Genomic DNA, 18,412 nt, shown 5'->3' with positions numbered 1-18,412 from the left:
ATGAATTTTTTACAAAAATCGACCACATTTTATTGCAAACAAATGTAAAAGATAGAGATAATAAATATATACATTCTCTACAGACAGAGTGTAATGCAGTAAAAATAGTCAAGGTTCAAGGATCACAAAAAAAACAACCCTAAAAAATTCAAAGAAACACTCACATAATAGATCCAACTGGAGATTTAACAATAAAATTCTAAATAATGAATGAATCAAATAGTAAATTATAAAAACAATAATTATGTGAAAGAAGATTATAATGATGAAACAATATATTAAAATTTCTTGCACATAGCTAAAGCAGTTCTCAGGAAAAAGTAATATTCCTTCAAACTTATGTTAACAAAATTGAGAAAGAAAAGATTAATGACCTGGATATGCATTTAAAAATTTTTTTTATTAAAGTTTTTTATTTTCAAAACATACGCATGGATAATTTTTCAACATTGACTCTTCTAAAACCTTGTGTTCCAAAATTTTCCTCCTTTCCCCCCCAACCCCTTCCCTAGATAAAACCAATATATTTTAAACATGTTTAAAATATATGCTAAATCCAATATATATATATATACACATATTTATACAATTATCTTGCTGCACAAGAAAAATCAGATCAAAAAGGAAAAAACTGAGAAAGAAAACAAAATGTAAGCAAAGAACAAAAAAAGTGAAAGTGCTATATTGTGGTCCACACTCAGTCCCCACAGTCCTCTATCTGGGTGCAGATGGCTCTCTTCATCACAAGATCATTGGAACTGGCCCAGTCATCTCATTGTTGAAAAGAGCCAGGTCTATGAGAATTGATCATTGTATAATCTTGTTGCTATGATGTCTTGGTTCTGCTTTTTTCACTTAGCATCAGTTCGTAAAAGTCTCTCCAGGCTTCTCTGAAATCATCCTGCTGGTCGTTTCTTACAGAACAATAATATTCCATAACATTCATATACCATAATTTATTCAGCCATTCTCCAATTGATGGGCATCCATTCAGTTTCCAGTTTTTTGCCACTACGAAAAAGGGCTACCACAAACATTTTTGCACATGTGGATCCCTTTCCCTCCTTTAAGATCTCTTTGGATTATAAGCCCAATAGAAATACTGCTGGTATACACATTTTGATAACCTTTGAGCATAGTCTGGATATTCATTTTAAACAATTAGAAAGCCAACAAATAAACAAATCTAAAATAAGCATAAGGGATGTTTCAAAATTAGAGGAGAAATAGAAACAAACAAGTAAATAAAGCTCCAACCTACAGAAATGATAAATAATACTAAAAGTCTGTTCTTTGAAAACAATAGTAAAATTGATAAACCTTAGGACAGAAATTCAAATCAATAAAATTACAAATAAGTAAAGTGAAATAATAAAAAAAACAGAGGAAATGAAATGAATACTCAGAACATAATATGCAGTTATATGTTAATAAAACTAGGAACACAAGAGAAATAAAGGAATATTTTCCAAAAATATAAAACACCCTAACTATCAGAAGATTAGATAGAGATCTTAAACAACCAATCTCAGCAAAAGAAATGGCTCTAGCTGTAAAGGAGCTATCAAAGAAAATCTAGTGCTGATGAATTTATAGAAGAATTATATAAAACTCTTAAAAAATGAGTGATGCCAATTCTTTACAAATTAGTTTCAAAAACTGAGAAAAAAGGTTACTCTATCAGAATGCATTTGAGACAAATGTAATCCTAATACATAAACCATGGAAAAATAAAACACAAAAAGAAAACTTCAGGCCAATGTCATTACTGAATAATTTTTAAACAAAAATCCTAACAGACTATTGTAATTTTTCCAAGAAAATATTTATCATGCCCAAGAGAGATTTATACCTGGGATGCAAAGATGATTCAACATTAGGAAAATGATTGATATAATCAATCATATTAAAAAGCAAAACATTCAAAACACATGATCATCTGAATAGATGGAGAAAACATTTTACTCTTTTATGATAAAAATCCTACAAAGTATAGGCGTAGAGAGACTTTTTTTTTAATATTAGAAAATAGAGGTGGGGGGCAGCTTGGTGGTGCAGTGGATAGAGCACCAGCCCTGAAGTCAGGAGGACCTGAGTTCAAATTTGATCTCAGACACTTAACACTTCCTAGTTGTGTAATCCTGGGCAAGTCACTTAATCCCAATTGCTTCAGGAAAAAAAAATGCATTTATGTAAAACCAAAAACAAGCATCTTGTGCAAGAGAAATATACTAGAATCTTTGCAATAAGTACAGAAGTAAAACAAGGATTCTAATTCTCCTCACTATTATTTGATATAGTTCTATAAATGAATGATACAGCAAAAATTCAAGAATGATAGCAAAATTCAAGAAAGAAAAGTTAAAGGCATAAAGATATGCAAAGAAGAGATAAAATTATCACTATTTGATAATGATAAGATGGTATACTTAGAAAATCTTAGGGAATTAGCAAAAATACTAATGGAGAATTAGTAGTTCAGCAAGTCAAAGAGTGTAAAATAAACCCTCAAAAATCAACACCATTTCTGCATAATAATAGAATCGTTAAAAAAAAAAAAATAGGTAGGGAAATTCCATTCCAAATAACTACAAAATGCATAAAACATCTAGGGGGTCAATCTATCTATATAGATTCAATTATAAAGTACTACTTTAAAAAATTAAAAATTGTTTAAATATCTGGAGGAATATTTAGTGTTTATTCCAATGAGCCAATTTAATGACCATGTCAGTATGATAAAATGATAATATTTCCAAAGTTAATTTATTCTTTTAATACTATGCCAATCAACTTATCCAAAGAATACTTAACAGAACTTGGTAAAATAATAGAAAAATTCCTTTGGGAGAAGAAAATATCTAGAATATCAAAGAAAGTAATGAAAAGAAAAATAGACTTCAAACTATATTATGAAACAGGAGTCATCAAATCTGTTATCATTTTTAAAAATAGAGATAGATCAATGGAATCTTTTTTGTTGTTGTTTGGCCTTCTTTCTTGAAGAGGACCAATGACATTATGAAGGTGATATCTTGATTTATGAGGGAATTAATTGGGTTTAAGTGATATGGAATTGTGCTCTCATCAACCTTATTCTTTTCTCCAAAGTCATTATAGTCCAGTGGCTAAACAAGAATCAAGATGAAACAAACTAAACAAAATATTGAAAAAGAATTGAATTCAATAATCCAATGTTCAATAAAGTAGAAAATATAAATTACCTAGGAAAAACTCTTCACAAAATGACAAAGAACTGGAAATTGCAAGGAATTGTGTCAGTTGGGGAATGGCTAAAGAAGTTAATTTATGATTTTGATGGAATATTACTGTGTTATAAGTAAGGATGAGCTTCTTGATCTTGGAAAAACATGGATAGACAAATAAAATAATGAAGAGTGAAATGAGCATAACCAAAAGAATATTATATTATAATGTTTCATACAGTAACAATATTGTTTTAAGAACAACTTTGAACTAATGTCATTTTGACTATGATAAATACCCAAATGAACTCGAAAAGGACTTATGAAGGAAGACATTTTGCAATGAAAAGTGGAAGTATATAGAGAATGATTTTATTACATACATACATACATATGTGTGTGTATGTATATATATATATGCACACACACATACATATTTCTATCTAATGGTAGTCATCTGGAGGGAAGACGAAAAGGGGAAATAAAGGAAATTTTTATGATAACTTTATTACTGGCAAGTTATAGATTTCAGTTTCATGTCCAATCATCCTTTTTATTATATTGTTTTATATATATTCTTAACCAAGGAAATGGGGGAAGAATATGAGTGTGTGTGTGTGTGTGTGTGTGTGTACACATACACAATCTTCCTCCATTAAAGTACATGATCCTTGAGGCAGGGACTCTTGCTTTTGTTGATGTCTCTATATTCTCTCTATATATAGATTACATATATATATGTCTATATTCTTTCTCTCTCTCTCTCTCTCTCTCTCTCTCTCTCTCTCTCTCTCTCTCTATATATATATATATATATATATATATGTCTCTTATTATTATGATGCTCTTTTGTTTTCCCCAGGTTAAATAACATTAATTTCTTCAGCTGATCTTCACATGGTTTAAATTCTAGGCCTTTAGCCATTTTGTTTGTGTCTTCTAAATGCTATCTAACTTATTAATGACCTTTGTAAAATGTGATATAAAGAACTTTTCCTTAAAAATGCAATTAAAATTAATTTTCAATTTTATAATTTGTTACATTAATGTGGAGTATAATAATATTTTAATTCACTTTTACATATTTCCATATGAGATGTTGGGAGAGAAAAATCAGAAAGGGAAAAAATCAGAAAGAGAAAAAAAGGAAAGGGAAAAACTACGAGAAAAAAATGAAGAAAAGAAAAAAAAGATGAAAATAGTATGCTTCAATCCACATTCCATCTCCATAGTTCTTTCTCTAGATGCAGATGGCATTTTCCATCCAAAGTTTATTGGAATTGTCTTATCATTGAAGTGCTAAGGAGAGCTAGGTCTGTCATACCTGAGCATTATACAATCTTGCTGTTGCTGTGTACAATGTTTTTCTGGTTCTGCTCACTTCACTCAACATTTATTCATGTAAGTCCTTCCAAGTTTTTTTTGAAATCAGCCTATTCATTGTTTCTTACAGAACAATAATGTTTCATTACATTCATATACCATAATATATTCAATCATTCCCCAATTGATGGCACCCATTCATTTTCTAATTCTTCACCACCACAAAAAGGGTTACTACAAACATTTTTGCACATGTGGGTCTGTTCCTTTTTTATAATCTCTTTGGGATACAGGCCCAGTAGAGTTTGAAAGTATGCATAGTTTTACTGCCCTTTGAGCACAGTTCAAATTGCTCTCCATAATGGTTGTATCAGTTCACAATTCCACCAACAATGCATAAGTTTCCCAGTTTTCCCACACCCCCTCCAACATTTATCATTATTTTTTCCTGTCATCTTAGCCAATCTGAGAAGTGTAAGTGTTATACCAAGATACAGATGCAAGTAAAGACCGATATAATTTAAAGTGGAGAGTTTTTTGAAAGCAATGGCTGCCAGAAATAGATAATACCCAAATCAGACAGTGCCGAACAGTAGAAGGCAGGGGTTTATAAAAGCTAAAACCACTAAGGGGGAGGGATTCTATAGCATAAAAGGAATAACAGAAGCAAAAAGTAGAGTGAAGGTTACATTAGTTTTTCTTTCTTTTTTATTTTTATGCTGAGGCAGTGAGCATTTTTTTTTTCATGACAATAGATGTCTTTAATTGGTGGAGTATAGTAATAATAATAATAACTTCTATTTATATTGTATTCAGTATGTATCAAGCACTGAAGTAAGCACTTTAAAAACATTATTTTATTTGTTCTTCTAACCAAGAAAGATCTGAGTTCAGATTCTAATCTGGCTATGGGACCTGGTAGAATCTGAGACTCAATTTCTTCATTTATAAAGTGAAAATAATAATCCTTGTAGTAGTAATTAATGCACTTCATGCATTTTAATGAAGTTTAAAAGAGATAATATATGAGAGTCAGCAAGTCAGAATGCAAAAGGCTGGTCTCAGAGTAAGAAAGACTTGACTTCAAGTCCCTTTTCTGACACATAGTATTTCAGTGACCTTGTGAAAGATACTCAGCCTCTCAGGACCTTGGCAACACAACAAATTGCAAGGTGCTAACCTATATTGGCAGAAGGCATTTTCTCACCTTAGAGTTCCTTATATCAATCACAAGTCCAGCTCCTATCCTCTAAGACTGCAGACTTAACCTAAGATTAAGGGGCCCCTAGTATGGCAGTTAAAATGCTTCAAGAGACATGATTTCTGACTAATTTAATTATTTTGTTAATAAGATCATTTTCAGTTTCTCTTAGACAAAAATCCCTACTGGCTGTGGAGTCACAATTTATTTGCCCTTCAAAGAGTGGATGTTTCTGAGGAATCACAATGGATTGGTTAACACAATGGAAGATGTGGGCTATTTTAAAATAAAGATTTTAGGGTAGGTGACTTAGGTCACTCAAATCACGGTCACAGAGATTTCAATTTCCATATTAAAATAAAGCCATTAGCCCAAACTTGGAATTTCTTTAACTGTCTGATTAGATCTTGGCCTGGGTAAATCTTTAGGACAGATTTCCCATTATGGTTGGTTTCTGGATGAGAAAGAAAAAAAGGGGAAAAGCGTTGGGCCCAAAACAATAATTAATCATTAAACATGAGAGAAATATCCATTTCTCATAGATTTGCATAGATTTCAGATACCCCTTATCTTGGAAAAGAAGAAAAATGCGTCCTTATTTTAAATAATTGATTTCCTGTATAATCCTATGTACTATAGTTTATTTAAAAACACAATTCTGTGAAGTGCCTTCCTCAGTCAATTATTTATCTTGACCTTGGTTTGTGTATGCTTTCATGTTGCCTCTCCAATATTGCCAGAGATGAGCACAATGCCTGAAACATAGTGCTTATTTTTGTTGAATTGTCTGACCCTGTGACCCTAATTGAGGTTTTTTTGGGAAGGATACTGGAGTGGTTTACCATTTCCTTCTCCAGATCATTTTACAGATGAGGAAACTGAGGCAAATAGGGCTAAGTGACTTGTCTAGGGTCATATACCTAGTAAGTGTCTGAGGTCATACAGCTAGTAAGTGTCTAAGTGTTTGAACTCAGGTCTTCTGGACTCCAGGTCCAGCACTCTATTCAGTTCACCATCTAACTTCCCAGTGGATACTTAATAAGTGTTGACTGTGAAAAGTTCCATATACAGATGTCACTAGACTGTCAGAGGTATCCTGGACACACACACACAAAACAGAGTTAAATCCCCTTACCCTAAAGAATGCAATGCTCTTTGCAACCTTTACAGCACTATATCTGTGGTTATTGCCAGGGCACTTGATTCTAGCTGTAACATAAGATAGAATTTTGGCAACCTGCCAGGTTTTTCTAAAAAACTGATTGTGCAGTAGAAGGAAATTCTTGCACAACTGACCTGGAACCCATAGATTACCTGGCTTGGAGTCAGTTAACAAGCCAATCAGCATTTATTAAAGGTCTATTATGTCTAAGGCACTTTGCCAAGTGCTGGGGATATAAGGAAAGGCAAGGCAACAAAACAAAACAACAAAAACCAGTCCCTCTTCTTTTCACCTCACTTTACTTTTACTTTGCCCAGTTATATATAAAAATTTTTTTTAAAACTTGCTTTTAAAACTTTGTGTTCTACATTTTTTTCCCCCTTTCTCCCCACCCCTTAACCCACTGAGAAGGGGCATGTGAAGTTATGCAAAACAGGGAGTATTTTGGGAAGATGGTAGAGTAGGTTAGTAAATTTCACACTTTCCAGATTTCCCCCCAAAATAGAACAAATTTGTACTTCAGGGTGCAAACACACACAGTTTGCACTGTTGCACAGTTGCACAAGTTTACACAGACTGGTGAAAAATCAAGAAAACTTGGGCAGAACAGGATCCTCTTGGATAACCCAAGAATATCTCAAGAAAGCTCCCAAGCTAGGAATTAATCTAAGGGAAGTGCAAAATCCTTCCCCACAGATACCAAGTGGGAACCCTGGGTGAGCTGAGCTCTGCTGGTCAGCAGGAACCACAGACATTTTCACTTCCCTAACTTCATGTGAGCGTGGGTCTGAGTCTGAGAAGACTGAGGGAACCTTAGCTGATTAGGAACACCAGGCCCGGCTGTGCTGCAGAGCTGGAGCCCTGGGTGAGAAGGAAGCAGCACCCAGTGAGTACAGAGGCAGTGGGGCAGGGATGCTGTTCGTTGCTAGCACTTGCAGGAGGGGGGAACTTTGGGTTTGGAGTTCTAGGTCAGAGGGGAGAACTGAAGTGAAACTAAAGGCACCATCTCCCCACCCCATGATTAGCAAGGCTTACACCTATATTTCTCATTAAAAAAAAAATTTAACCAGCTTAAAAAAAATCTTTACCTAGAAACTTACTATGGCAATAGAAAAGATCGAGGTTCATTTTCAGAGGAGGATACTGAAGTAAAAAGAGCTTCTACCCCAAAGAGTAAATTATAAACAGTTCCCTGCCCAGAGATTATTTATAGAAGAACTCAAAAAAGAATTTAAAAATCAAATGATAAACACTGAGGAAAAACTAAAAAAAAAAAAAAAAAATTCAAGAAAAACAAGATTATGGGAAAAAAGTTAATCAACTAGAAAAGGAAAAATAGAGTCTAAAGAAGAAAACAACTGAAAATTAGAATTGGGCAAGGGGAAGCAAGTAAAGTTATGAGACCAAGAAATAATAAAACAAAATATAAAGAATGAAAAATAGAACAGAATATGAAAATAAGAAAAACAACAGATGTGGAGAACAGATCAAGAAGAGAAAATATAAGAATAATTGAAATCCCTGAAAGCTGTGACAGCCAAAAAACAACCTTGACACAATAATGAAAGAAATAATCCAAGAAAATTGTCCAAAGTGATGGTATATGAGGGGAAAGTAGAAACAGGAAAAAATCTACTAATCACTACCTTAAAGAAATCCTTTGTGGAAAATACATAGGAATATCATTGCCAAATTTCAAAATCCCTAGATCACAGAGAAAATTTTGCAAGAAACAAACCAAAAAAAAAAAAAAAAAAAGAACATCAATTCAAATATGCTGGAGCTACAATTAGAATTGTATAGGACTTCTGAGCAGCCATAAAAGACTGCAAGTCCTGGAATTGCATATCCAACAAGGAAAAAAACCAGGTGTATGGTCAAAAATATCATATCCAGCAAAATTATCCATAATATTGAATGAAAAAAATGGGCATTCAACAAACTTGCAGATTTTCAGGACTTTCAACCAAATCTGAACTTAATAGAACATTTAGTGTATAAGAGCCAATATCAAAAAATAATTTCAAGGAACTGAAAAGAATGAATTGTTTTTATTTTATACATGGAAATGTATATCTTGTATTTAAGATTGACATCAGTAATTGGGTAGCTCAAAAGAAAGATTGGGGCAAAAGTGAGTATGATCTGACTCTAAAAACTAAAAACTGCAGAGCAAGAATAGACACGGAGGAATTGGGGGTAGGGGAGGGCTTTTAGATCTAAAAACCTATTCATATTAGGAATGGGCTAAATAAGTAGCATTACACATGTACCAAGGATATAGCACTCTTCAAAATCTATAAAGAAATAATCAAGGAGGGCTAAAAAGAGGAAATATGATAAAGTGGGGTACAGAAGGATGTGGAGATTGATGGTAGTGGGACGTGCATAGATTAATAGGAAAGAGACATTCGCAGGGATCCTCAAACTTTTTAAATAGGGGGCCAGTTCACTGTCCCTCAGACTGTTGGAGGGATGGACTATAGTAAAAACAAAAACTTTGTTTTGTGGGCTTTTAAATAAAGAAACTTCATAGCCCTGGGTGAGGGGGATAAACGTCCTCAGCTGCCGCATCTGGCCCGCGGGCCATAGTTTGAGGACTCCTTAAAGGATAAGGTGATCTACAGAAGAGTATTAATGGTAGTAGAACAAGTATGTAGATTAATGGGAAAGAATAAAAATGGAAAAAGTAACATAAGGGGTACAGAAGAGTGTTTTTAGATTAATCAGTGTGATATAAGGCGCATAAATTAATGGGAATGATATAAAGAAGAAAGGGTGAGAGAAAATGATAAGGGAGGGGTCCATGGATGGGGGGAGGTTAAGTAATAGCAAGACAAGTTAAGGAGCAGAATTAAAGTAGAAGAGATTTAGGAAATAAAAGATATACAGAAACACTGCATCATAGCTCATCATTAGCCCATTCCTAATAGAAAAAAAGTAGGACTAGTAATCATTGATTTTAGACAAAGTCACACCTAAAGATCCAATCAAGAGAGAAATCTACATTATATGTCATTATGTATATTATTTTAGATGCATGTTTACATATAGGTAAATGCACATGTGTTTATATATGTATGTGTGTGAATATATGTGGGTATGTATATATAGGTCTACATATGTAGATTGATGTATGTATATGTGCGTGGTTGTAATGTGTGTAAGTATACATATAATATATATAATATATAATAATATATCATATAATATATAATAATATATCATATTATATATTATATATAACACATAATTTTTGTATTAATACAAAATATAATACATATTTATATTATATACAATACATATAATTTTTGTATTAATACAAAATATAATACATATTTATATTATATATAATACATATAATTTTTGTATTAATACAAAATATAATATATAATACAAAAATAATACATATAATATATATATGATATATAATAATATATAACACATAATTTTTGTATTAATACAAAATATAATACATATTTATATTATATATAATACATATACTTTTTGTATTAATACAAAATATAATACATATTTATATTATATATAATACATATAATTTTGTATTAATACAAAATATAATACATAATAATACATTACATGTATTATTTTTTATTATGTATTATATTTTGTATTAATACATAATAAAAATTAATACATAATAAAAAAATAATAAAAATAAAAATACATAAAAAAATACAAAATAAAAATACATAATACAAAATAAAAATAATACATAATAAAAATACATAATAAAAACAATACATATAATATATAATAATATATCATATAATTATAAAAGTAATAACATAATATATTATATATAATAATAATATAACATGATATATAATGTATAACAATATATCATATTATAATAATATAATATATAATATATAATAATATAATATATGATATATAACATATAACAATATATCATATAATAATAATATATGATGTGATATATAATAAAATATATGACATATATAATATATAATAACATATGTAATTATAATAATAATATAAGTTATATATATATATTATATTATGCATAATATACATATATCTGTGCTTAATTGTAGTCTGCCTGGGGGAAAAAAGGGGATGAAAGAGGAAAAAATAAAAGTAAAAAATGCTCAGCAGAGAATAAAAGAATGACCTACAAGGAAGCAAAGATGGACACTTATGAATATAATTCTTCTATTATATATACTTTCTTGAAATGGAAATTTGTTATACATTTTGAATCCTTCCTGATATTCCGCTGACTGTTTTGTTTTTTTCTTTCCTTTTTTCCTATTGTTTTTTCTTATTTTGTATTTAGTTCAATTTAAGAAAAAAGAAGTTATGCAAAACGTTGCCATAAAAGCCATGCTGCGAAAGAAAACGTAAATTCACCTCTCCTCCCAAAAACAAACCCTCCAGAAAAAGGAAGTAAAAAAAAAGTATCCTTCAGTCCGTATTCAGACACAATGACTTATTTTTCTGCGTGTAGACAACATTTTTCATCATTAGTGCTTCAGGGTAGATGCGGGTCCCAGCTGTTTCTCCCACAAGGACGCTCTCTGTACACAGCACACTGCTCCCACGTCCCCTTTTTAAGAAAGGCCACTAGCGGAAAACCCGAGCGGAGGGCGCCCTGTGCGCATGCTCAGAGTTCGCGGGGAGCTCGGGGCGGGGCCTTCCCGGGGAGCTCGGGGCGGGCCTTCCGGGAGCTCAGGGGGGCCTTCCGGGAGCTCAGGGCGGGCCTTCCGGGAGCTCAGGGCGGGCCTTCCGGGAGCTCGGGCGGGCCTTCCTGGGAGCTCAGGGGCGGGCCTTCCGGGGAGCTCGGGGCGGGGCCTTCCCGGGGAGCTCGGGGCGGGGCCTTCCCGGGGAGCTCGGGGCGGGGCCTTCCCGGGGAGCTCGGGGCGGGGCCTTCCCGGGGAGCTCGGGGCGGGGCCTTCCCGGGAAGGTGCCACTGACTTCTCTCCGCCGCGGGCCGGAACGACCGGAGCCCGGCCGCTGTTTCCCCTCGCAGCCCTTTCTAGGCGGCCCTTGCGCCGCTGAGCGCTTTTGCCCTTTGAGGGGCGGGGCCGAGGACCGGGCTCCTTCTGCCTCGGCGGTTCGGCCCCGGCTTATTCCAGGCGATGGCGTTGGCAGTGCGGCTGCGCTGGCTTCTCCCGCGCCTCCGCTCGGGGCTCCGGGTTCCGGCTGGGCTCCGGGCTGCGCGCTGCGGGCGGCGGGGCGGCCCCGGCCTTGGGCTCGGTGGCAGCGAGGTATTTCCGCCGCCTCCCCCGGGGTGGGTGTCCGAGGCCCCGGCGAGGTTGGCCCGGGAGATGGGCTGCTGAAGGGTGGGGACAAGGTGGGAGACGGGTTTGGATCCCCCTCCCCCCCTCCCGTGGTGGGGGGGGGGAAGTGTCTCTGTTGACCTCAGTTTCCTCATCTGTACAATGGGCGTAATGATAGCCTGAGAGGAGGATGTTGTGAGGAGCAAAGGGGATAACAGGTGTAGAGTGCTTTGTCAACCTGAACGCCTGCGTTTGCTCTCCAATGATGGGTTCCGGCCTCCGGAGGGCCTTAGTGCCCCCGTTTCCCGACTGTTCTTAAATACCAGCTCCTTTCCTCTTTCCCCGGTGCACTCTGGGGCCTCTGCTTCCCAAAGTTTTAGGTAGCGTTTGTGGTCGGCTTAAGAAAGGAAGCCAAAGATCAGAAATCATGTTTTGTTGACTCTCTGCTTGCATCATCAACAGTCAAATGAAATTGGGAAATAGTTAACACTTCTGCCGTTCTGAAATGCTCAGTCATAAGTTACATATATATATATATAAATCTCTCTTTTATCTGTTGTAAATCATACACGTTATAATTTATAGGTACCATGTGTTAAGTTTTATGTTATCTTTCCGACTGGCTTTCCGATTCTTTGTAATCTGGCTTCCATGGCTCTCTACGTTTATGCAGCTGTTCCTTCTAAAGTCCTTGATGACCTTTATCACTAAATTCAGGTTGCTCTGGGCAGACTTTGACGCTGTTGGCCAACCTCTTTATTTTTGTTTTTTAGGGTTTTTTGCTCTTCGTTTCCTTTTTAAAAAAACTCTTAGACCATTTTATTTTCCTCTTCACTAGCTGACTCCTCATCTTTTGGCTTCTTAAACATGCGTGCGGCCCAGGCTTCTATCCTGAACCCTCTGGCTTCAGTTATCACCTCTATTCCCATAGCTCCCAAATCAGACTGTTTCCTTCCATCTTCCCAGAGGGCTAATAATAAGACTAACAGCTGCCTACATCTGGAGTTTTAGTCTTAGATCAAAGGATAAAAAATGTTTCATTTTTTATTCATCACCAATTAGGGAGAGAATGGCCTGCTCTGCCCAGCAAACCTAATTTAGCTTTGCTGGTCTTCCTCAACTCCTTTACTTTCACAATCCCTATATCTAAACAGTAAGTCTTGTAGCTTCTGTCTTGGGCTCAGCTCGCTTCTCCACAGACTCAATTATCATGGTGAAGTTGTATTGATAATTCTCTTTTTTTTTTATATATTTTTTTAATTTAATAGCCTTTTATTTACAGGTTATATGCATGGATAACTTTACAGCGTTAACAATTGCCAAACCTCTTGTTCCAATTTTTCACCTCTTACCCCCCCCCCCACCCCCTCCCCTAGATGGCAGGATGACCAGTCGATGTTAAATACATTAAAATATAAATTAGATACACAATAAGTTGTATTGATAATTCTCAAATCTTTTACCCTTTCTCCTAACTTCTAGTCTCACATATCCAGCTGCCTGTTGAACAATGTCCCATTGTCATCTTAGACTCAACATGTCCAAGATTGAACACATTATCTTTTCTCCTAAACCTTTCCCTCTTTCTGACTTTGCATTTACTATTATTAAGGGCACCTCTATCCCCCTAGTCACAGAGGCTCACATCTAGAGTCATCCTGCACTCTTCACTCTCTCCCCTCCAATTTGTTTTCATGGGATTCATAAACTCTCTTGCATACAACCTTTTCTTTCCTTTGATAGTGCTGCCTCACTTCTCCAGGCCCTTATTATTTTATACTTGGACTATTTCTGATGGGTCTACTTGCTATAAATCTATCTCCACTCCAGTTCATTTATCTTCTACTCAGTTGTCTAAGTGATCATAAATGCAAGTCTGACCATGTCACCTCAACCACTCAAAAAACTCCCTGTCAATACTAAGATCAGATATAAAATCCTATGGCATTCAGTCATTGACAATCCAGTCCCCGTCTACTTTTCCAGTTTTCTTGATCCTTATTCTCCACATACTCTGATCTGTTGACAGTAGCTTCCTGGCTCTATCTCCCCAAGATATTACATTTCCTGATTCTATGAGTTTTAGTCCTCCAAATTTTCTCCCTCTTTTTCTCTTGGCTTCCCTTGCTTTCTTCAAAGCAAGAAATCTCAAGTCTTCAGTTAAAATCCTGCCTTCTAAGGAAACCTTTTTCTGAGACCCCATAAATGTAATAGCTGATTTTTCTTGTATCATTTGTATGTAGCTTATGAGGATATTATCTCCACCATCAAACAAGTGAAAAACAGGGACTGTCTTTCACATTTCTTTGTTTATATCTATGCTCATCACAATGCCTGACATAGCAGGTGCTATTAGTTCTTTTCTGATTAAAGGATCTTTTCTGATTAGAAGGGATATTTATATAATGAATTATTATCCTCATTTTAAAATTATGTAATATCCCTTCCCCCCCCTTGCATAATTGCCTGTCCATATATTTGTTCACCTTTGACATGGAAATTCCGTGGGTAGAAAGTCCATCTTATATTTTCTGCCTTCCCCAGTTCCTCAGTTGCTTTGCCTCTTTTCCCAAATGGTTTTGGTCCAGGTTTATTTTCTCTTTATAGTGCCCTTGTAATCAAGCTTTATCAAAAACATACAGTTTGCAACAATCAGTATATATTTATCTCTATTTCATTGTATCTATTTCCCATGGAAATTTCTTTTTGTGCTAGGTCCCAGTGTCTATTCAGTTCAGCAGACATTTATTTATTTATTTGCTTTAAAGTTATTTAATAATATTTCACTTTCCAATTAGATATAAAGACAGTTTTCAATATTAATTTTTTTCAAAGATTTTGAATTACAAATTTTTTTCCTTTCCCAAGATGGCAAGCAATGTGATACAAATTATACCTATTTAGTCATGTGAAACATATTTTTACATGACTCATGTTATAAAGAAGTAGAACAAAAAGAAAAAAAAACATAAAAAAAACCTAAGTGAAAATACTATGCTTCAATCTGTATTCATACTCAATTCAATTCTTTCTGTGGATGTGTTTAACATTTTTTATCATGAATTTTTTGGAATTGTCTTGGATCTTTGTATTGCTGAAAAGAGCTAAATCTATTATAGATGATCATCAAACAGTATTACTCTATGTACTATATTTTACCTAACCCTTGTTTTACTCATTTCAACTAGCATCTGTTCATGTAAATCTTTCCTGGTTTTACTGAAATCTGCCTGTTTATTATTTCTTATAGTACAATACTGTTCCATTACATTCATATACCACAGCTTATTCAGCCATTTCCCAATTCATAGGCATCCTCTAAATTTATCCAATTTTTTGCTACCACAAAAAGAGCTGCTATAAATATTTTTGTCCATGTAGATTCTTTTCCCTTTTTAATGATCTCTTTGAAATATGGACCTCGTAACTGTTGGATCAATTTTGTAATGAAATCAAATTTTACAACAGCTTTGTAACTCTTTAGGCATTGTTCCAAATTTCTTTTCAGAATTTTTGGATCATTTCACATCTCCACCATCAATGCATTTGGGTCCCAGTTTTCCTACATTTTCTCCAACATTTATTGTTTTCCTTTTCTGTCATATTACACAGAAATAAGTATGAGGTGGCATCTCAAGAGTTATTTTAATTTTCAGCAGATATTTATTAAAGTGTTATACTGTTAAGTATACTGTTAAGTGTTTGCAAACATTACCACCTCTACCACTTGTCCAGATAGTTGGCAAGTCATATTATTAATGTATCCACCTTTAGTATTTTTTCCAAATACATGAAAAGATAGTTTTCAACATTTACCTTTGCAAAATCTTATATTCCAGATTTTTCTCCCTCCTTAACCTCCTTCCCCTACACAGCAAGCAATTCACTATAGATTAAACATATGCAATTCTTCTAAACATATTTCTGTATTCATGTTGTGCAAGAAAAATCAGATCAAAAGGGAAAAAAACAAAACACGAGAAAGAGGGGAAAAAACACCAAAAAAAGGGTGAAAATACTATGTTTTGATTCACATTCAGTCTATATTTTTCACTCTGCATGTGGATGGTTCTTTCCCTCACAAGTCTATTGAAATTGTCTTGAATCACCTCATTGTTGAAAAAAGCCAAATCTATCACAGTTGATCATCACATAATCTTCTTGCTAATGTGTACAATATTCCTCTTGGTTCTGTTCACTTCATCCTTAGTTCATATGTCTTTCTAGGCTTTTCTGAAATCAGCTTGCTTATCATTTCTTACAGAACAATAATATTCCATAACCATGGAATAACCATTTCAATACCGTAAGTTAGTCAGCCATTCTCCAACTGATGGGCATTCATTCAGTTTCCAGTTCCTTGCCACTACAAAAAGGGCTGCTATAAACATTTTTGTACATGTAGGTCCTTTTCCCTTCAGAATACAAGTCCAGTAGAGACACTGCTGAATCTAAGCAAATGCATAGTTTGATAATCCTTTGGGCACAGTTTCAAATTGGTCTCCAGAATGACCAACCATTAGTATTTGCTTTTCTCCTGCAAACTATTATAATAGCCTCTTAACTGGTTTTCCTATTACTCATCTCTCTCTCCTCTAATCCATCCTTCACACTGCTGCCCAAAGAATCTTTCTAACATATAACTTACTTTCCTCTCATAAACCTTCAATAACTTCCCATTATCTACTAAATAAATATAAATCCCAGATCCTAGTATTCAGGGTCCTCTACCATCTGTTTAAATCTTTCTTTTTTACCTATCTCATATTATTCCCTTTCCACCACTTACTCATTGTCACCTGTTTTCCTTTTGGCTTATTCTGTGTTTGTGCTTTTGTTTAAGCCACATCTCTCCTCCCATCCCATATCTGGAATGTATACCCCAGTTTGAAGTTTATCAAATCACTTGATGATTCCATGATTCTTTGACCCTTTTAGTAGAAAGTGTGCTCTTTATACTTAAAATAAATTTCTTATAACCTTGTTTCCTGGATTGGTACCATAGTTATTTGTTTATATCCGCTATTCTAAATTGAAGTATTTACGATAAAAGAATATAAAGCAGTAAACAGGAACTTTCCCATCCTTATGGAGTGGTACTAGAAAGCATCAGGGATGATATCTTGAGCTATCTGAGCCTATTTATTCGTTTTTTTCGTACTCTTTCATTAGCAACACACACACATATTTGCTAAAGAATAAGATTTTCTTTACTAGGCATTGTCACTTAATTTTTGATAATCACAATAGTGATCAAATAACAACTCATTGTGCTAATTAAAAACCTCTAATATTTGCCAAAATGCAAAGTTTAATGCTTATAAATAAGTGACCTTGTTTTTATTATTTAATTTCAAGATGTTATTCATATTGCTGTTGAACATTAAATTATGAACAGTTCTTTATACTGTTTACTAAAGTCTAGAGAAGTTAAATGACAGCTCAGTGATATATTTCTTGTACTGCTGCCATTTTTCATCATTGATTGTGAGATTTGCTCGTGTTGTATTCCAAGCATCAAATATTTATTTCTTAATTGTAAACCATTATAAAAATAGATGAAATAGTAAGTTGTAATAGGATACTTTAAGAACTATGGGTTTGATTGATGTGGCTATTTTCCCCAGTAATATAAATTGTAACTCCTTTATACTTTAATAAATGGTACTTATGAATTGTAATGATGAAAAAAATACTGATCCTTTGTTGGCCAACCTCTTCGTGATTAGTCTGAACCTACTGAATTAAGTATAAGACCTGTACTCTAACATTTTCTAGTGGTAGCACCTTCCAGACTTTGCTCTCTGCTAGCATAGCTTAGAAAAACCAGGTCAAGCCAGTAGAATGTCAGGTCCTTGAGGAAAGGAGATTTTATATCTATTTCCACAGTGCTCAACACAGTGTCTGGCACATAGTAGGAACTTAGTAAGTAGAGAATATGTACCACTGGTATTTCTGTCTAGTACTTTTAGATTTGCCAAGTGGTGTCCTCACATTTGCTGTCTTACAGGTTCAACTTTATATAAGATAGAGAATGCTAGTATTAATCTCTGATTTTTACAGATGAGAAAATTGATACTTAAGAGAATGTAAATGACTTGCCTGTGGAACAAAGCTATTAAATGTCAGATTTAAATTAAAAATTAAAATTAATTTTCTAGCTCCTAAATTCTGTATTCTTTCTACTACAGCTCAGTTACAAGTTATAAAATATGTTGTTTCTATGAGTATGTGTATATCATAATATTATTTTAGA

General features: G+C 34.4%; 1 protein-coding gene across 1 annotated transcript in view; it reads left to right on the top strand.

Annotated features, from left to right (window-relative positions):
* Positions 1–11,954: 11,954 nt before the first annotated feature.
* The window catches only part of RMDN1 (regulator of microtubule dynamics 1), a 31,161-nt gene continuing 24,703 nt past the window's right edge, over positions 11,955–18,412 (top strand). Inside the window, exon 1 of the mRNA XM_031946953.1 lies at positions 11,955–12,144. Coding sequence (XP_031802813.1) covers positions 12,016–12,144 — 129 coding nt within the window. The 5' untranslated portion in view covers positions 11,955–12,015. The remainder of the gene's footprint in view (positions 12,145–18,412) is intronic.

Source organism: Sarcophilus harrisii, chromosome 1, assembly GCF_902635505.1.
Source record: "Sarcophilus harrisii chromosome 1, mSarHar1.11, whole genome shotgun sequence".
NCBI classification, from domain to species: Eukaryota; Metazoa; Chordata; class Mammalia; order Dasyuromorphia; family Dasyuridae; genus Sarcophilus; species Sarcophilus harrisii.
The sequence above is the reverse complement of the archived record's forward strand: the minus strand, read 5'-3'. Positions and strand labels throughout refer to the sequence as shown.